This window comes from Python bivittatus, unplaced genomic scaffold (genome assembly GCF_059951505.1).
Source record: "Python bivittatus isolate LINGU-HERP-01145 unplaced genomic scaffold, Pbiv_v1 ctg000700_np1212, whole genome shotgun sequence".
In the NCBI taxonomy this organism is placed as follows: domain Eukaryota; kingdom Metazoa; phylum Chordata; class Lepidosauria; order Squamata; family Pythonidae; genus Python; species Python bivittatus.
In genome coordinates, this window is record NW_028277098.1 from 103,735,755 (window position 1) to 103,756,075 (window position 20,321).

The 20,321-nt window shown below is 54.5% G+C and overlaps 1 protein-coding gene across 2 annotated transcripts in view; it reads left to right on the forward strand.

The window, feature by feature from the left end:
* The first annotated feature begins 6,454 nt into the window (after nucleotides 1–6,454).
* The window catches only part of KIAA1755 (KIAA1755 ortholog), a 33,847-nt gene continuing 19,980 nt past the window's right edge, over nucleotides 6,455–20,321 (forward strand). Inside the window, exons 1-5 of one of the 2 annotated variants that reach the window (XM_007441863.4) lie at nucleotides 6,455–6,770; nucleotides 14,514–14,711; nucleotides 16,349–17,633; nucleotides 18,815–19,006; nucleotides 19,547–19,670. In XM_007441863.4, the coding sequence (XP_007441925.3) occupies nucleotides 6,642–6,770; nucleotides 14,514–14,711; nucleotides 16,349–17,633; nucleotides 18,815–19,006; nucleotides 19,547–19,670 (1,928 nt within the window). In that variant the 5' untranslated portion in view covers nucleotides 6,455–6,641. The other variant, XM_025175453.2, reaches the window with a different exon arrangement.

Below are 20,321 nucleotides of genomic sequence, written 5' to 3' on the forward strand. Positions count from 1 at the left end.
TGCGTTTTCCAAACTTGCTGGCATCTTGAGTGCAGCACTTTAACAGCATCATCTTTTAGTATTTTAAATAACTCAGCTGGAATACTGTCGTCTCCACTAGCTTTGTTGTTAGCAATGCTTCCTAAGGCCCACTTGACTTCACTCTCTAGGATGTCTGGCTCAAGGTCAGTGACCACACCAGCGTGGACATCAGGGTCATCAGGGACATTAAGATCTTCTGTATGGGATTCCTTCTTTCTAATCCTCCCATTTCTCACTGCCTATCGCCTGGAGCAGCCTTGTCTTGTCTTCTCCTTTCCCTGGAAAGCTTTTTCAGACAATTTCCCCCCTCGCTGTTTAACCTCAGGAGAAATATTATTGTTCCCAGAGGCAGGACCAATCCGTAAGTCCATGGTGAGTATGTTGCTCATCCAAAAAGAATCTCTAGAGCAGTGTTTCTCAACCTTGGCGGCTTTAAGATGTGTGGACGTCAACTCCCAGAATTCCCCTTGCTGCCTGGGGAATTCTGGGAGTTGAAGTCCACACATCTTAAAGCCACCAAGGTTGAGAAACACTGCTCTAGATTTATTATTGCTTTATGCCTTCGAGTCAGCCTTGACTCCTGGCGACTGCTTGGACAAGCCCCTACAGTAGAAGACATGGCTGGCCATTTCTCCCTTCCTATGGCTGAGACACTCAGGTCATCTTAATCCCTAGACCAAACTATGCTCCCGCATTATCTGTTCATTTGTATATTATATGGATCTGTATTGCAATTGCATCTGAGGGGGTTGAGCGCAGAATTCAACCCAACAGAAACCCAAGCAAAAAACCATTAATAGTAATAATAACCACGGTGGCGACAACAGCACAATAATAGCACGATGACAGCTTGACTCAATCCACACAACCATAGCCAGATGACATCAACGGGCTCGCCCAACCTCCAGCCCCCATGCTTGAGGGAATATCCAACTCTTCAAGGGCTGATGAAGTGCCAACTGGGTTGGGGCCAAGCCAGTCTCAGGGTGTGTGATCTTCCAGAGGGCAGGCACTGCGACAGAGAAGGGCCGCTTCCTGGTCCCACCAGATGGCACTAGTCAATAGACAGGACCCGGAACGTGCCCATCCTGCCAGATTTAGGGGAACAGTGTGTCTTCTCTTTAATTGATTGAAAACTGGGTCTTCTCTTAAATTGATAATTGGGTAATACCTACTGTATATACTCATGGATAAGCCCATCAGCAGATAAGCCAACATGTTTCACGGTATTTTGGTTAAAAATTCAAGGGTCTGCTTACACATGGATAGGCTTATCTGCAAGTATATACAGGAAATACTTAAAAGAGTATCACCATACATACTTGCAGATAAGTCCATCTGCAGATAAACTGAGCCCAATTTTGAGGCGCATTTTGGCATCTAAAATTCTTGGCTTATCCACAAGTATATACGGTACCTATTTAAAATCTTTGAGATGAATTTGGCTCCTGGTGATTATTCAATGGACATATCGTCGTGTTTTCTTGGCAATGAATATGGTTTGGTATTGTTTTCTTTTCAAGATTTCTTTTAGAAAACTTCCCAGTCTAGTCAGTTGATCAGCTAAGGCCATCTTGGTGCTGGAACCTGCTGAGACGCTACCTTTATTTGGACAGACCGAACTGCTACAAAAGAGTGGGCCACCACTGACTGCCCTATCTGGGCTGCGAAAATCTAAATAACCACTAGGTGGAAGCAAACAGACACAGAAAATGATCTTTGCTGCCATCAAGACGTTCTCTGGATGTTTGCAGCCCAAGTGTGATAGCCCTAAATTCCTTGGAACTTTTCATCAGGTGAGATGGCACAAACAAGCAAGGTATGGAGAGAAAAAAATGTACTAAAATTAAGCCAGATTAGGCAAGATGTGTATTACAGACTTGCTCATAAAATGGAGATTGCAAACTGGAAAAGAAGATAAAATCATAGACTTACGGAGTAGGAAAGGACAGCAAGGTTCATCTGGTTCACATCTCTGCAGTGTGCAAGAAACCCTATTAAACCATCCATGAGAAGTGGCTGTCCAATTTCTTCTAAAAAACCTCCAGAGATGGAGAACCCAGATTGCAGGTATCAAGTTACTCCTACAATTTTGGAACAAAGAGGTTCTGGTTGACCCTTGCTTTCTAAAACCAAAAGGCCAATGTCTGTTCTTCAGATTTAGGCAGCTCATGCTTTGAATAGTTCTTCAGTGTAGTTCCCTATCCCCATCAACTTCACCAGGTTGGGTAGGCTGAAGGAAGCAGGACTAGCTAAAGTTCTCACACCAAAGAAACAGCAGATGCCTACACTGGCTACATCTCTAAGCCAAGGGTCTTTGCCACCAGATGACCCTCCTCAAATGTTCTCCTGTGGCCCTCCTGAGAAATGCGGAAGGTTGTCAGGCCTCCCCTGGAGAATCCTCAGTTTCTTTCCCCATGAAAGGCATATTCAGAGGGTGCTATTTGTGCATGACGTGCTGACATGCCCCGTCCATAAAAACCTCACTGTTCTTCTCTTGCCCTCCAGTTCTTCCTCTCTCCCTCCCCTCCCCTCTGCCATCCAGCATTTTTGTTGGGTGACCTGATGCCCAGAGAGGCAGCCAGAGACACAATGGAGACCAGAATGCTGGGCCAAGATGGCCTTGAAGAAACAGAGAGAGAGAGATGGGGTGGGTGACTTCTAGGAAAATCTCCACTGAGGACCTTAGAAGTTTCCTTGAATGGAGTCGCTGTGCCTTCCCAGAAAGCAGAAAAGCCACATGGAGGCTGGCAGTTTGGAAAGGGTAGTTTCAGGGGCACAAGAGGTGGGGAGGGAGGGTTATGTTAGAGAAAGACCCTTCTCTCATCTCTTCTGTGAGGTCAAAGAAAATGGGAATTGTGTGTGTGCCGGGGTTCATGTACATTACGTTCTGCTTCAGGGCCAGGGCAAACTTATCTTCTAGCAATGACCAGTACCAAAAAGCCATTGGAACCTGTCCTAGCAACCTGGCCAAATCCCGCCAGGGAATATTGAGCAGAAGTATTATAGCCCCAGGGTGACAAGGCTCACACAGGACCTAAACTGGGATCGTCATCTGAAATGGGAATGTCCAGCCACCCTAAACTGGAGGCTTTCCAGATCTGAGGGCAGGAACTGGGCAGGTGGCATGATCAGTCCTGACGTAACTGTTAGGGAGCTCTTTCAGCATGGCAGAAGGGGATGGGCCAGTCCTGGGCCTGACAACCACATTCCTCAGTCCCCTAAGGACGAAATATCATTGAGTGCTGTATCCTCAGATGGCTCTCAAGAGTGGGGAAATCAAGGGATATGCAGGAATGAGAGCTGGGTGGGGGGGCGTTCTTTAGACCCACATTATGGAACTGACTAGTCAATTGTGAAGAAGAACAACCAAGGTTATCTGGAGCTGCCACATCCTCAGAAGAAAAAGTCCTCGCTCCTAAACACACTGAGAGATTGGTGGGACCCAGGATGACCCTTCAAAAGAGATGATTGCAAATGTGCTGATCTGACTCCTGCCTTGTGGACAACTCAAAGCACAAACATGTGTGTGTGAACTACCAAGAAGGCAGTGCCAGGAGGACATTCTCAAGGAGGTCCGAACCAAGACCTTCCTTGTCCTCGGAGACGTGATTTGTGTAACAGCAGGGAGCACACAGAATGGGTCCTAATCCACTCCTCTGTTTCCACGTTGCCCAACAACTGGAGCAGGATCCACACCGGAGTCCCTTCCTTGTATGAGGCGGCACATCGACTGGCATTTCTTCCAAAGCCAATTGCTGCCCAGAAGCTGTTTCTCCTCCCAGGCTTAAATTTGGAGCCATGAAAGTGAGCTCTGTCTCACCAAGTGCTTGGTGCCAAGGAAACAGCAGGCCTCGCCCCAGCTCAGCCAGGGGCTTCGGGCCAAGGAGGTGATGCCCTCCCCCTCGGGGATTTGATCGGAAGGGTCAAGGGGGAAGTTGCACCAGCCTCCAAAGCCGCTGCGTGGAACCGCTTCCCAGGACGTGTCAGTCTTCAACACCTAAAGCACGAGCAGGCGTGCCTGTCGGTACAAGTGTGTCCACAGGGTGTGGTCAAGAAGGTCAACAGGGTGGCACAATGGTGAGACTGAAGCTCTGCCCGTTTTTTACGTGCGATGTCCATAATATTGCAAAAGCAGGAGTAGATACAGTCTGGGTGGCAGAAAGTTCAAGTTTTTACCACTCATCTTTTGAAAATCCATTAATTGTCTAAGAAAGCGCAGAGCGGTGCAGAAACGAATGCTAAAAATGGCGGGTTTGTTCACAGAGCATCCTTCTTCAAGCCACCTCTGATCTGGTGCAACCTGATGATTCTGTCCCGTGACTCCAGTCAATTTCCTCGTAGCCAGTTTCGCAGCTGAATTAAGACAAGCCTCCGTACGCTTTTCCTGCTGCCCAGCTTTCCCTCCGAATGTATTTTAAATTTATAAGCTGCTGAATACAACAGACTCGCTGCTTAGTAGCCGCGACAGCAACTGCGACTATAAATATTAAAACACCTTCTGTAACGTCATCCAAATAAGTCAAACCAAAACCGAGTCCCGAAATCGACTCTGATCAAGAACTTCAAGTGTCTGAACGGCTGGCTCTTCCGTGGCGTTCCAGGAAGGGGCGACTTGTTGGGGGCAAGATCTGCCCCTCTGCCCCCCCATCTTTGAGCCCGTCTCAGACATCCCTCCAGCCAGCAAGCGTCTGGGGCCGCAGCTCTGAATCCCACTGCCTTTGGCATCACCCAGAAGCTGTAACTGCGTGAAAGACTCCGCATAAATAATCAGCTGGAAAAGGATTTGAGGAAGACACCATCGGGGGACAGGTTGCAATTTGCAAGCTGTCTTGAGTGACATCATGTCTGTGTAAATCGGGCCGTGATGGAGTCGAGGAAGGCAGGAATACCTGCGTTGTGGAGTTTCCTTAGTATAGGGAAAGATCTACACGCCGCGAATATATTTCATTTTGCTGTAAAGCTGCCTGGTCTGTCCGGTTGATCTGTTCTAGATCCTGGCTGACAACTATATTGTTGTATTCATCGTAATTCCAGTTCCCTAATTGTACGTCATTAGCCAATGTCATTAGCCTTTTCTTGAATCGAACCCTAGTAAAAGCAGCATCTAAGTATGGTAGCTGGTCTGTTGTAATTTGTGCCAGTCCAAATTCTGTTGTAATTTGACAATCTAAATTCTAAATCTTCATGGTGTTGCACCCTTATTCGTACCATGCCCACTTCTCCCAAACCTTTGCGACCTCCCTCTGCAAACCATGGAATTTGGTCATCTTTTTCGATTCCTTGTCTTCGACGTTGCCGTGTCTTTGAACGGCCGCACCAGCACACCCACGGCGGTTCTTTTCAATCACAGCAATGTCTGGTGTGATTTGTTCCAGGTGTCGATCCATCTGAACTTTAAAATCCCATAAAAGTTTCGCTCTGTCACCTTCAGTGACTTTATCTGGGGCTTCAGGGACACCCCCGCATTATAAATGGCTCCATAATATCCACCTAACAAGCACGCCTGGCGCAATCTTCGCACGCGGCCAATTTAGTCCCAGGAGAAGCTGCCTGGGAGATGTCTCGTGGAAGCTGCCCCGTCAGTCCAGGGTGACCGGGCAGGTGGCATCACGTTGCCACGCCGCACTGCTGCAGCTTCCCAGGGCGAGCAGGGCCTGCAGAACCGCCAGCTGCTTTCCCACCCTTGTGAGCTCTGCTGCCGCGGTTTGGGCATTTTCTCATCAGAAAGACGTTTTCTTCACTGTCTCTGGTGGGGGCCCAAGGGTGGGAAAGGGTTTCCTTTCCCTTCCTGCCCCCTTTCTTGGCGGTACCCATGTTTCCCCATGGCTCGACAGCCATGCTTTCTGGGCAAAGGAGATTCCTCCTGACGGAAAAAAAATCACCCAGCTTCTCCCCACCCCCACCCCCACCCATCCCCGCCGCCCCTGGTTGCTTTCCTCCCTGGCATCCCTCAGCTGAGCCTGCTATTGACTGGGCTGGGAGGCTGTCAGGCCCCTTCTGAGCCCTGAATGGGAAAGAAACTGATGCGGGTTGGGGGAGGGGGTGGGGGGCTTCTTTGGAGAAAGAATGGCTGGCAAAGCAGGAGGCTGCCTGGACGGACGGGGACGGTTTCGCAGGCTGGACTTATGGCTCGAGCCCCAGCCCAAACTGCAGGGGCTGCACCACGGAGGGATTTGCCCAGTGCCCCCCCCCCCCACGGGCAGGGAAGCTGTTCTCAGGCTGCCTGGGCACAGGGCAGGACCCGGGCGTCTGGACACAAAGAGGCCCGCTGTTCTGCAGGGTTGGCACTGCTCTCTGAGTCTTTTGCAGCACAGGCGTGTGTGTGTGTGTGTGTGTGAGAGAGAGAGAGAGAGAGGGCGTTTTTCAAGAGCAGGCAGCCTCTCCCCCCACCCCTTTTCTTCTTTCCCCTCCTCTTCCCCGCCAGAGAGCTGGCTCTCTCTTTTTTGCAAGGCACTCGAGGGCCGGGATCCGAGAGGAGGAAGCCGTGGGACAGGGGCGTCCGTGGCGGCAGGGGAGGAGGCCGGGCCCATCGCCCGCGCCGAAGCACACCTGGATTCCATTTGGTGCCCCCCCCACCGGGAAAAGCCTCCTGTCCAGAATGGCTGGGAAGGAGCGTGATGGGAGAGCCAGAAGCAGGCAGAGGAAGACTGCCACCAAGTGATCCCCGGGGAAGGAAGAGAGTTGGGGTTGGGGGGTGCCCACCCCGGCCTCTCTGCCCCTCCAGCGTCACTTCCGAAGGAGCCATGGTAATGAGAACGCCTTTGTTCCTCTTTTGTACCTCTGGCCGCAGCTGGCGCCCCTCTCTCTGAGCTCAGAGGATCAGCGAACGGCGCTTTCTCTCCTGCTGGAGCAGCCCCCCCGACGAGGCCTCGGGGGCCGAGGGAGACCTGGCCCCCCAGCTCCCGCTCTCGGCTTTGCACAACCACCCCACACAACGGGGCCACCCAGCGACACTCTAGGGCAGCCCGCGCTCTTGTGTGTGACAGGACAAGGACAAGTTTGCAGCAAAGTTTGCCCTAGTCCAGCCACCCTCCTGCTTTCTTCTCTGGAGGGCCAGTCCCACAAGGTGGTGAGAATCCTCTTTAAGAAAAAGAAAGTCAGTGTTTCCCCGAGGCTGGTGCCCTCCTCCGGGGGCAGGGAGAGCCAGTGGGGTGGGAAGTCACCAGGTGGGTGATTATCGCGGGCGGAGGAGTTGCATGATTTCCCTGCAGCCATTAAGAGCAGGAGCGAGCAAAGGCCACCGGCTGGCTGGGTGGGAACCTACCAGAGATGCGGAAGAAGCTGGGAAGATTCTGAATCGGAAGGAGTTGCTCTTAGCTAGAACTTGGCAGCAGGTACGCCCCAATGATTCGGGGAACGCAGAGCTTGGGTCTTCTCAAGGGGAAGGGAGGGAGGCCCCCGGGCCCAGCTTCAAGTCTGTCAGCTCTTGGGCACTGGGCTCTTGGTGTCCAAAAACATCCTGGCCTTGTGGATCAGCTCTGACCTTGCTGTAGCGCGACCCACAAGTGGAATCCTTCCTTGGGAACCAAGTGGGTGCGAGAGAAAGCGTGCCTTTCTAACGGGGATCCTGCACGGCTACTGGTTTTACCCCGGACCAAGACTGGTGCGCCTTCCTTCCTTGGGGTAACTGATGTTGCTCGGGCTTCCCTAGGGAAGAGCCTGGCCCAGCTCAACATCTTGTAGATGGTCGATCGTCTGAGCTGAGTCGTTTTGCTTGGCTGCAGCTTCTCTAGGCGTACCGTACCTATTGCTTTACTCCGGTGGTTTGGCCGAAGGTTGGCAATGCCGGGGCGGGGAGGGTTCTGGGTTGCCCTGCGCCGGGGGAATTGAGGTGTGGGCCCAGCGATGGTGGTGCAAAGTCTCAGCTGCAGCCTGGGAGAGCCCCGACTTCCTCGGCCTCCTCTTCCTCCTCCTCTTGGCTCTGCAGGGAGGGAGAGGACTCCTTCTCACGAAGAAAAGCCCGCCTCGTCTCCAGCAGCAGGAACAAAAGTTTGGCACCGGGCTGTAGAGATTATTAGCAGCTGTTTGGAAAGCCAGCCTGTGGGATTGGAAGCCTCTCCTGGTTAGAGAAGCCGCCGAGGGAGTTTGGCCCCAGGACCAGGAGAAGGAGAGCGCCTTGCTCTCTCGCACGGCCTTCCCCCCTTGGCCTGGGGGGTCCGAGAGGGGCTCGGCTGCAGAGGAGGCTGACCGGAGGCTTGGCTCTTGGGTCAACCCGCACGTCACCCGCTCTGAATGAAGCCCCAGGGAGAGAGATGGGGGGGGAAGGCTCGGCATCTGCCTGGAGGGGGGTGACGTGGGATGCAGGTTTAGGAGCTGGGGGCCAGCAGGCGATGGCAAGCTGTGGCCCCAGAAGGCAGGCAACTCCCTAACAAAGCAAAGCCCGAAGCGTCTGACCTTTCCCCCGCGGGGCGTTCAGATTCTTATTCTGCTCTAAATGGGGAGCAATTCAGAACTATTTGCAGCCGTGAGACGGGAGTTCCAGGGCATTCAGCCAAGGGGATCATTCGTGCTTGAGTTTCCACTGCAGTTTCAAACGGGCAAAATCACCAGGCTGGGCCAAGTGGGCCCTTTCCTTGGAGGGAGAAGTAGGAAGAATCAACCCCAGATCGGCGCTCGGACGTTCCCCAGCCAGGAAGACTCAGGGGCCGAAGTCCCAGTGGGCCCTTCCCCTGGGCCCCAGGCTTTGACGCAGACCCAGGAATCTCCCGAGGCTGGGGGGACTCGATTTCCAAGGCTGGAGAATTGCTTTGGCTTCGTGAGGCGTCGCCAGCATCAGGGAAGAATTCCTGTCCTGCCGAGGACCCGGGGGTGGTCCCTGCCGAGCGAGCGAGCGAGCGCGGGCTGGAGGGCGGTTGTTCGGCAAACATCGTTCATGTCAGCAAAGGGGAGGGCAGGGGGCAGGCGGGGAGGGGGCAGGAAAGAGAAGGGCTACGCTTTCCGGGGTGGGGGCCCTCGGTCGCCCGGGGAGGGACCTGGGCGGGGGTGCTGCTGGGCTCGCTTACGCGGTTGGAGGTGACCAGCACGGCGTCTTTTCGTTCCAAAAGAAGAGTCCGGGGGGAAGGAGGGGAAATTAAGAGACTCAGCAATTTCCATCTTAACCCTAGAGCAGTGTTTCTCAACCTCAGGAACATTAAGATGGGTGGACTTCAACTCCCAGAATTCCCCAGCCAGTTTGGCTAGCTGGGGAATTCTGGGAGTTGAAATCTACCCACCTTAATGTTCCTGAGATTGAGAAACACTGCCCTAGAGGGTTGGCGGAGAGGCTGTTTTGGTTTCAGAAGTTCTTGGAAGGGGAGGCCGATGCCAATTTTGCACAGCCCTGATGGGTTAAATGGTCGCTTGCTTTTGCTCCGTCTGCTCCTTGGGGGTTGGGGGGTTGGAAAAGCAGTACCAGCGATGTAAGGGGGGCTTTCCCATAATGCCCCTCCTGCCTGTTTACAACCTTGCTCTCCAGCCTCCAAGAAACAAGCCATGGAAGAAAATAGAGATTTCCCCAACCCAGTGCCTTTGGGGGGGCTTAGACGTCCCTTTCCACGATTCCAGCCAGTCTGGCCCCCCGGATTCTTGGACCAAAAGATGGGCTCTTCTGCGTTCACAAAACAGGCTGAACAAGGTCAGGTTCAAGCCCGTGGGCAGCCCGCCAGGTTAAGTGTGTTGCACAGACCCAGCCTCTCATTGGGTCTTTTAACCAAGTTTCTCATTGCCATTCCCCATCTTCCCATCTTCTCCTCGCCGGCCCTCCATAATCAGCTGGTGGAAAAGCTTGGGATTTTCCTCCTCCCTTGGCTGATTATTTTAATTTTGTGTATGTATAAACAGCTCCTGCAAAGCTCTGTGCCTTTACAAAAGATTTTAAAAATAGCCTCAAATGTTGTCCTGGGAATATCTGGCCCAAGGATTAGACGTCCCAAGGTTGGAATATTTCACAGTCTCCAGTTTGTTAAGCACAGGGGTGGCCTCGGCATCAGCACCTGGCACCAGGCTGGCACCTGCTGGTTGGTGGGAGTCTGTCCCCCCCCCCCGCCTCATTCTCAGCCCTCCTGGCCCAGGGGAGCTAAATGCAGACCGTGACCTTCTGCTACAGGAGTAGTGTCTGCTGCAGGTCAAGGCTGACACCAGCAGAGATAAAACTCGCGGGTTTCTTGGACCCGCCAGACTAAAAGCAGCCAAAACCCGCTGCCATCCAAGGAGACAAGGTGCTTTTTCACACGAGCAGGAGGTCGTTCAGCTCTGCAGAAAGACAGCGGAGCCTGTTTCGCACGTTGGCGCTTAAGAGGTCCTTGCAGGGAGATGCCAGCTGCATTTTGGGACGTCGATGTACCCGAGGAAAGAGTGGGGTTCTCTCAGTTTCCTAGTGTACCCCTAAAGCCTTTGCAGAATATTGTCTTTCCATTCTAGATCTGCAGCAAGGGGGTCCACGGAGGGAGGTAAAAAAACATGGCAGCCACGACTGCACGATTGAAGCCCTCTCCGTTTTTACGTGCATTTTATGCGCAGTGCATATCTGATGGTTAGGCCTTAGCTGGATCGGTGTGCTGTGTGAACGCAGGCAAAGATGAAAGAGCATAGGGGAAGCTGCAGAGTGCAAAACCCTTCCTCTGTGTGGCTGCCACGGGCATATTAGATCCATGCCCAAAGTAGCAAGTATCCTGGGTCCAAAATGGCTGTCAGCCAGCCTCTCTGCTTCTTTTTCACACCGGGCAGAAGGCTCGTGCTCACGTTCTCCGCTCTGGGATGCAAATGTGCCCCGGGAACTTGTTCTGGTGCGCCGTGTCCTCAGGATGTTGCCTCCCACTCATCGCGAGTCTGAAGCAGAGGCAGCTGACAGTCCTCTTCGGCTCTTCCAGTTTAAAGCTGGGTTTCCCCTCTTCTGCCATGCAAATTTGGCCAAGGACATGATCGAGCACCCTTCCGTGGCTGGGGGGCCGCTGATGTGGTCAGGCGTCTGGGATCTGCCCAGCCGCTTCGGGCTGCTGTGGTCACCCCCTGCCCCGCTCCTCTCTGGTCATTCAGTGGCCACCTTGAAGAGAGACCGGGCACTGTGGCTCCCACCCGGCATCTGCCCACTGCATTTTCCTAAACGCTTGCCAGGTGCGATGAGGACCCCTTTTATCTGTGTTTGGGTTTACTGTGTTTTGAAAAAGGACCAAGCTTAGGTTTAAAAAACACTGCTGGGTTGTGCAAGTCCTGTGTTGCTGGCTCTGTTGGGCTCTTAGCCTCTGCCTGAAACGGAAAGTGATTCTTTTTCTAAACACAATTCTCACACACTCCTTAGCAAGAGTTGTTCAGGAGAAAGGGGTGGGTGACATGAATTCCAGCCACCGAACCTCTTCCCCTCTGCAACCCATGAACCCCAGAGTCCACTAAGGCCGCTGTAATGTCTTCCCCGGCTTCTTCTTCACTGCTTTTCTCTGAGTCAGCGAACCGGTGGGTCTCCTCGCTAACAGCCAGGGAGCTTGCAGGCCGTTGTTTAGCTAACGATCTCCGGAACACTTATCAGCCTGGAACCAGCCCTCACAGGTCTGTCGGTCATCGAGGATTAGAGCGCAGGCTTCTGAGTGCTTCTGCAAATAAGGGGTGTGGCGTAGCCAAGCCTTTCCCTGTTTTATTCCTTGGGGAGAGCGTCTTGCCTGCTCTGATGCCATTTCCCTCCTGCGTAGGCTACTTCCCGGTGACGCCACCCACAGCTACCCGCTGCCAGCGTGCCCGTTCTCTTACACCGCTAGCTGAGGGCGAAGCCAGGCTGTTTCTTCGCGTGGTTTTAGTGGTCTTTCAAAAGAGCTCTAGACCCACGTTCAGAAATAGCCCAGCCCAGCTAAGGGATCTCCTCTGCGTTGGGCAATGTCTTGACGAGCAGCTAAACCCATCATCCAAAGCACCCCCTCTACTTGCACAGCTGCCCCACCACGCCTCCAGGAGAGTGGACGGTGGTTGTTTCCCACTGGAAGATGATGCGCAAGGGGAGGGGAAATAAACCAAGATCGACCAGTCGCTCTCCTTAACTTGTCCCACACGAAGACAGGCAGGACAGCACCACGGGAGGCAGAGCAGAGTTTGGGGGCTCGGGCAGCGTGAATGAAGACGGGATCATTTTCTGCTGGAGGGTAGCATGAACGCGCAGCTCTGGCTATGCTCAGAGCCTGCCTTTACCGTGCGTACCATCCTAATGGCTACAGCTGCAAAGCCGTCGCGCTCCGAGGGCCTCTGGGTCAGCCCCCAGCCACTGCGGGTTGCGAGTCTCAGCCGTTCTTTTAATCCTGCCTTTTCTTCAAAGAATGCTCAAAGTGGCGGACCAAACAAGTCACGAGTTAGCTGCTGATCCGCCGGGCTCAGCATAGGGTGGCTTTCCAAGTTCACGCAGGGATGTGGGCAAAGACAGAGGCTCTGCTGCTCCAGGCCTGCACCAGGCACACTTTGGGGTCAGCTCGGATTCAGAAAAGAGTCCAATCTGGAGTGATCTGGAGTCAGGATGCCAACGCTTTTGCTTCTGGAACATCCATGCATGGGCGGGGTGGGGGAAACAAAAGCTGAGATGGAAACACAACCACGTAACTGAAGGCTCTTTCCACATGGGCCACGCTTGCAATGCCCATAAAAGCAGGCTGGGGCTTCGATTACACGATCCAGCTGCCCTCTTGACTCGTCTGACCCCACCGCAGCTGCCCCTATTTGCTTTTCATTGAGGAAACATGCAGAACGGGAAGCCATGCCAAGGCTCTCACCTCTGGGCAGAGCGAGATGCAATTCGCCGAGGAGTCGCCCCATTTGTGGTGGCAGAAACTGCCTATTGTCTTCTGGTTTGCTCTGCGGCAGCAGCATGTTCAATTCCAGGTTTTCAAAAGGGACTCAGGTATTCCCACCCGTCTGCCAGCTTACCTTGAGTGGGAGCAATTGAGATGAAAACAAGGCACAACGCAGAAAGGAACCAGAAAAATAATACGCTAGACCAGTGCTTCTCAACCTTGGCAACTTGAAGATGGGTGGACTCATGCTGGCTGGGGAATTCTGGGAGTTGAAGTCCACCCATCTTCAAGTTGCCAAGGTTGAGAAACACTGCACTAGGCATCACTTTATGTTGTAAATTATAAGAATGGTCTTCGCACCCTTGAGGAATAGAGCAGTGGTATTTTGTCCACCAGGTTCAAAGTCCAGCCTGTGGTGTGAACCAGCCCCCCATTCTAGGGCTTGATCCTTCTCAAATGTGCAGAGCCCCCGCTCGAGAGCTGCCACATCTGGGTTGCAAACCATTGGGTGAGCCGAGGTTAGACTGTTGCAACTCTTTACAGACACCAACTGGCTGTCTGGATGTTGGTAGACAGATCTGGTCGCTCTTGGCCTCCTCACCCGATTCCAGGGGGGCTGGGAGACCCCCTCTTCCCTTTCTGTCCAAGGCAGAGGTGGACTTCGATGGGAAGGAGTTGCCAGACCAGTTTTTCCGTCCACCCCCCTCCTCGTCCACACGGCTGGAGCTGAATCCCCCTCCCACTTGCTGGCCTGCGGGCAACACCTTTCTAGCAGGAAGGAGCCTTCTGCCAGAAGAAAAGTCAGGGAGGACCTGACTCGGGGTGGGCACGTCTCACCTCCAAGCAGTGCTTGGTGGGCTTCCACCCTCCTGGGCCTCTGCAGCCTGTCAGTCCCACCAAGTCTTGCAAAAGCTGGAGCAACCCGGGTCAGTTCCGGCTGCAGCCCCCACCCTGGAAAAGCGCAAGTGAAACCCTGCCAAACCTGGTTGGAAACCAAAACCGGCAGTCCCATAATTGTGCCCAGCCCTCCCTCCCCCTCTCTTTGCTGTACTACCCCTAAATGGAGAATTTGGGGATGGAAAGGGGTCTCTTCTGTGACAATTCAAAGCACTGGACTGACCGGCCCAGGAGGCCATCCTGTGGAAAAAGGCAGGGAGAACTGGGGTGGGGGCTGGAGATGGAGTTTCTCTGGGGTGCCCCCCGGGTAAGCCCCCTCTTCCTGGAGGCCCCTTCGGCCCCACCCCTGAGGACATTTCTCAAGGCTGCTCAGGTGGAGCTCTTAATGTTGGGCGTTAGGCAGTCTGGACGGATGTAATCAGTGCCTGCAGCTGTTACTCACTGATGTTATAGTTTAGGTTGTTCCTGATGGGCACCTTTAATTATATTTGTTTAGGTTGTAAGACAGGATGGTATACAAGAGAAAACTTTGTCTGGCACGCACACACAGTGGTTGGGTTGATACCACACCGAGTCAGGAACAGATGCGGCAGAATGCACAGGCGACGGACGTTTCAGTGATTCATTGTTTGACTAACCGATGCTTCGCTTTACGGTGCCAACCCAGGGAAAGGATTATTCAGTAGCCAGGGTGCAAGAGCAGCCTGGGCCTGGCCAAACCCGGGTCGCAGCGGATTCAGGTTCGCTCCGTTACGGGCGTTTCTTTCGGCCTCCCCGATGCTGGCCGGTCATCGGCGTCGGCTGCGCAGTTGTAACGCGTGTTGCTCTCTGTCTTCCTCCCCACGGCAGGACCCCCAATCCCTTGACGCTGCCGTGCAGAACACCTTGTCGGGGCTCTTCCCGCCCTTCGAGGTGACCGCTCCCACGGTGCTGAGCCAGCTCTTCCGAGTCCTGGAGGCTAAATACCACGGGGATGGCCTCTGCTGCCTGCTGGACTTCCTCATCCCGCTGAAGCGCCTCCTGGAGCACGTCCGGCAAGCGGCCTGCGTAAGTACCGAAGGAAAGATCCCAGCCCCGGGGGGCCGATGGCCAGGCCTGGGACGTTGTGCTTCAGCGCAAGCCACAGCAAAGTCGCACACATCACGACATCATCGTGCAAATGGCGGAACTACATTATTTGTGCAACAAAACCAGAGCACGTGGGACGATTCACCCCCGCCTGCAGTTGCCCATTGCAGACAGAGTCTCATGGCTCCTGCTGACTTCACGGCAGGGCCTTCTGGTCTCTGGGCAATCAGATGAAAGGCCTTGCCCATTTGCCACGAGGTGGGTTGGACTTCCCAGTCGAGCCCACCCGCCTGACATGGGTGGCTCTTCATTCACATAGTAACCATGGACTTTATCAGCTAAAGTTGTTCTCAAAAGGGGGTTGCCAGGACCTCTCTGAGGAAAGACATTGCAGGAGGAAGGCTGCGTTAGTCTACAATAGCCAAAAATCAGGAGCAGCCTGGAAGCCCCTTTTCTGACAAACCGATTTTATTCAAAGGCAGAAGCTTTTGTGAGTTGCAGCTCCCTCCTCAGATGCGTGGAGTGGATAGACCAGGATTTCTCAACCTGAGCAACTTGTAAGATGTGTGGACTTCAACTCCCAGAATTCCCTAGCCAGCCATGGGAATTCTGGGAGTTGAAGTCCACACATGTTAAAGTTGCTGAGTTTGAGAAACCCTGGCTTAGAGATTTTTGGATGGCTACCCGGAGCTAATTTTTCCAAATGAACCCCAATCATCTGGGTGCCAGTATCTTGATTTTTTTCTCATGGAGGCCCATGATGCCCTTCTTCCAATCTTATCTCAGTTCTGCTTGGACTTCAGGACCTGACAATCTTCCCAGATCATCATCAACCAACATATATTTACCGAGAACCCGGGGCCATCGGTTCACCCTTCTGCAGTTCCATAATGCTTCCCTACGATTCCTTAGAACTCAAAGCCTTCTTTAGACACCGTCTATTTAAAATGGAAGGCACATTTCTAATCCTCAAGGTCATAACACTGGGCCTGGAAATGTGCGGGGGATATTCAGAGGCATTTCAGAAGAAAAAAACACAGCAAAACCGAAAGTGAATCTTTCTTGCCTTTGTTCCTACCTGGAATGGATAAATTGCCCCAATTAATCCAAGGAATGAAATTTTCCTGACCATGGAATTTGGCTTTTCTTGCTTCAAAGTTCAATTTGCAGCTTATTTATTTACTTGTCAGCATTAATTCCCAAATATAATTCCACAAAAACAACAGAGAAGCAGAGCCTCTGAATACTTTCCCATTTGTTCTTATACCCCCCTGCTTTTTTTAACGGTGGTTTTGGGCACCATGGAAAACTACATTCCCCAGGATTCCTTGCATCTGGGGCGCTACTGTTGCAGAACGAGAACAAAAAAGAGAGGTGGAGACTCTGCCCCGAGCAGTGGTGTCCAAGGGGGAGGGGGTCAAAAAAGGTCAAGATGGCAGCTGCGATGTCCAAAGCCCGACATCTTTTTTACATGGGTCCGTTGAACTCCTCCATTACGTCCTTCTTTTTGAACAGCATGAAATGCAGATGTTTTCTCATCAGTGGTGGGAGCAGCAAGTTGCAAAGGGGGAGATGCTTTGACCCATCACCTCTGTCTTTCCTCCTCTGCCCCGCAGGCTCCCTATTCCGGCTCTGTGTTCCTGCACGAAGGCTGGCCCTTGTGTCTCCATGAGAAGGTGGCTGTCCACCTCAGCCCTCTGAACCCCCTTCTGCTGCGCCCGGGGGACTTTTACCTCCAAGCTGAGCCTTGCGGGGAGCAGTCGGCCTGCCTCGTGGTGAAGTGTCTCTCCAGAGACCTGACCACTGCAGAGAAGATCCCCATCCCGGACGCCTCCTGCTCTTGGCTCTTCACCGAAGCGTGGCTGGAGGAGATCAACCGGGACCTGGAGCGGCCAACCCTGCACACTTGCCTGGTGGCCACGGGCAACGGAATTGTCCCCGTTCTCTGGAGCAAGATCGCCACCCCAGAGTTCGTCCAGCTCCCCAAAGCAGAACATCCAATGGACAGAGACTCGAACCGCCCCCAGACTTACTGCATGTTGAATTCTCAGCCCCCGAGCAACCCCGTTGCCCGAGAGGGGCACGGTGGGGCAGACCAGGGCTCAAAGCCTCCACAAGGGAAGTATCCTGGACTCATCAAAGTGGAGCAAGGCTCTTGGAAGAAGTCCTCCCTCTTTGTGGTGCCGAGCCTGTGCGACATCATTAGCGAGAACCTGGAAGGCGAATATGTGAACCTGGTGGAATATTCAGAAGAATCCAGAAAGGCCGATGGGTCTTCCCCGGCGGTCGCGCCTCATCAGCTCCAACGAGAAGCCTTCCCCGGGGCCGAAAAGGGGCTCCTCCGGGCAAATGGAGAGGCCGGGGCCGCGGCGGAGGGCTGGAGCTGCGGGAAGGAGCGGGACTTGGAGGAGGGCCCCTGCACGCCCTGCCTGAGAAGGAAACTGAGCCGCGAGCCCAAGGTCCAGGAGCCGAGGTGCCGCTACCGGGACTCCTACATGGCAGCTCTCCAGAATCCTATCAGCTTCAGCTCGGGGCTGATGGCAGCCATACTGGAAGAAATGGACTTTGCCAAACCACCCTCCCCCTCAGAGAGTGCCGACGTCCAGCCGGCCGAAGGGTCGGGCCAGGGGGCCTCCCCGGGCCTCTCTGAACATCCCAGCAAAGACAAGAAAGCTGAGGACATCTCCAGGCAAGGACCCTTGAAACTCCTGAAGTCTCCGGCCGAGGCGCCTGCGGTCAGCAATAAATTCTCCTTCCTGAAAGGCCACCGTCCGTCGGCCTCTTCTGGGGATGGCCCTGTGGGGCCCGAGAAAGCTGGCAAGGGACATGAAGGGCCTCGGAAGAAGTCCTTGATGGTGTCCTCTCCCAAAGCGGCCAGAGCAAGGCCAGCAGCTGTAAAAGGTAACGGGAAGGGAGGAGGCGGGAAAGGCGCCCCGGGCTGCGCAGCCATTTCAAAGGATTCTTCCGGGGGGGGAGGGATCCGGTGCATTGATGTCTCTGGCAGAATGTGCCAGGCCAGTTTGTGCAGCGAGTTGGCGGGATGAAAAATATAAGAGTCGCCCCTCAAAGGATGGGGGGTCCTCAGTGTGATGGAATGGAATTACGAAGGCCAAGCTCAGGGAGATAAACATGATTGATGTCAGGCCTAGCCCAAGGAACTCCAAGAGACAATGCCAATTCAGTCCAGCTATGTTTGTTAGCTACAACCTCTAGCAAGAATCTTCCCAGACTGAAACCCCAGCTCCCAAGTCAGCCAGCCACAACAGTGTGAATTCCTCAGGGAGGTGCCAGTCTCATCCTCTTGTTCCTCCCACGCTCTTCTGGCGATCTAAGAAAATGTTTATCTCTCTGAGCTTGGCCTTCGTAATTCCATTCCATCACACTCAGGCAGGGCTGCCTTGGCATGAGGCTGTGGGGGAAAGGGGAGAACGGCACCCCATGGACTCCTTCAGGCAGAATTAGAGGGGGCTCCTGGGGGGGAGGCAAAGGAGAAAGTGGAAAAAGAGGGGTCCTGGGGGTCCTGGAGGCCCAGCCACACCAACCCGAGGGGCTCTCTGGGAGTTCTGATCCCGACCGCCAAGGTCACAGCTAACTTGGGAAAGTTCCTCCAAAGTCTGACGGGGCTTCACTCACAGGGTCACGATGGTTCGTGTGCCAACTTTGAAAAATAAACTGGGGTCGAAGAGCGGCTTTCCCCTTGGCTCCGTAACCTCCGTCCCAATCTCACTTCTGCCCTGAGCTGACTCGGCTCGCGGATGCCGGCCGATCCTCAGCCCTGGGACCCGGCAACGAGAAGAGCGGCCCCCTCTTCAGGTGTGGCTTCTCGAGGGCCTCCCTTCCTGCGCCGCCATTTCCACCTGCTGGTCCTTCCCCAGAGCAGCAAAAAGCCGGACCGTTCCGAGTTGTCCTGACAATTTTCCAGTTATGATGGCATGGTGGAACGGATGGGCTCCCCTTAAATGGGTCATTCGGGCCGGCAGGGGCCAAGGGGAGCAGGGGCCAGGTGGGGAGCCTTTGGGCCCTTCCAGCTCTGCAGTTCTCCCCTCCCATGTCTTCCCCCCTTCCCTCCCTTCCCTCCCCAGGGTCCAGTCAGACCGAAGTAGTGCTCGGGGAAGTCCCGAGCCCCCCAAACCTGGACGCCGCCGCTGCAGCCGCCCCCAGCACAGCCGCCCTGCTGGGCGAGTTGCTCCTTCCGGGGTCGAGTCCTTCCGAGCCGGTCCAGTGGGAACTGCTCGCCTCTGAGCTTCTGTCTTCTGGCATCGCGTGTCTGCCAGGTACTCTGAACGGAGACAACCAAAGGGCCCCCTGAAAGGTGTTTTCCTGCGGGAATCCCACGGCTTGTGCAGCTTCGTTTGTAGCCAGAGAGCTTATCCCTGAGAGCTTTGGGCAGAGTAGACCCTCAGCCTGCAACCTCTCTCGCCGGATATTCCAGAATAAAAGCAGATATAGAGTGGAGGGGAAGTCGCCCCTTGGGGGATAAATGTTTGCATGCCAAGGCCTGTGGCGTGGCTGAGACTGCGCGGTCCTCCTCAAGACGATGAGCCATCTGGCCAGCCTAAGCAAGGTGCTTGGTGCCCCTTTGCCCGCCTCAGCCCACCCTTGCAAGCCGGGCGCAGCGGCATTAAAGATGCTTTCCCGGAGCTTCTTTCGAAACAAAGCGCCACCTCCAAGCTCATCCCTCCTGTACTTCCCCTTCGAAAGGGGAATGAAATTACAGAGGCAGGTAAACCGGGAGGGCCCGGAGGGTGGGTGTGGAAGTACAGAGTTCCATCCGACTAATATGGGGTTTGCCTTGACTTCTTCTGCAACTTCAGGCAGCGTGGATAAGCTCGGGAGGCCCCTGGTCGAAATTCCCCAAAGCGGGCGAGGCTGGCAGGACGCTTGGTGCTCAGCCAAAGAGGTGGCACGGCTTCTGCTCTGCCTTTGCTCCCTGGCCAGGTAAGGGAGCCTCCCTGCGCCCTTTGGGCCCTCCCTTGCTGCGAGAGAAAAAGAGGCCCAGATGCTGGGAGGCAAGGCACGGCAAGGCAGCTGGGATCCCTTCACCATCCTCCATGCGGGTGGGGGGACGCCAACCGGGGGCCTCATCGGCAGCCCACTCGCCCCTCCGCATGCCAGTTCCCAGGGCGAGCGAAGGCTCCCTACGTTCCCAAGGAAGCGCCTTCCTTCTCTCATTCTGCCACCCAACGGGATGTCCCTGGTGGGGCACGTGATGCCCATGCCCAAAGGCCCACCGCCAGCCCCTCTCTGAAGGCCTCGAGATAGAGGTCAGCCTTCAGCCGAGCAGGCAGGACAGCCTCCCTTTCCCCGTGAAGGATCCCCACTTCCTGCTTAGGGAGAACGTGAGTGGACGGACATCCATGGGGGCTCCCGTGCTCTGGGCAGGTGGGCTGGCCAGCTAGAGGGACCCTCTCCTCGACCTTCGGGGACAGCCTCGCTGCCCCTGAAACCCATCCCCAGCATGCAGCTGCCTCCCAGCTGCCCCCTGGCCAAGTCTGAAGAGCTTTGGCCTCGGGGCACCTGGGCTGGACTCCCAAGATTCTCCCCCTGGAATTGCAAGGGTTGCCCCAAAGCCAGCTTGACCCCAGGATC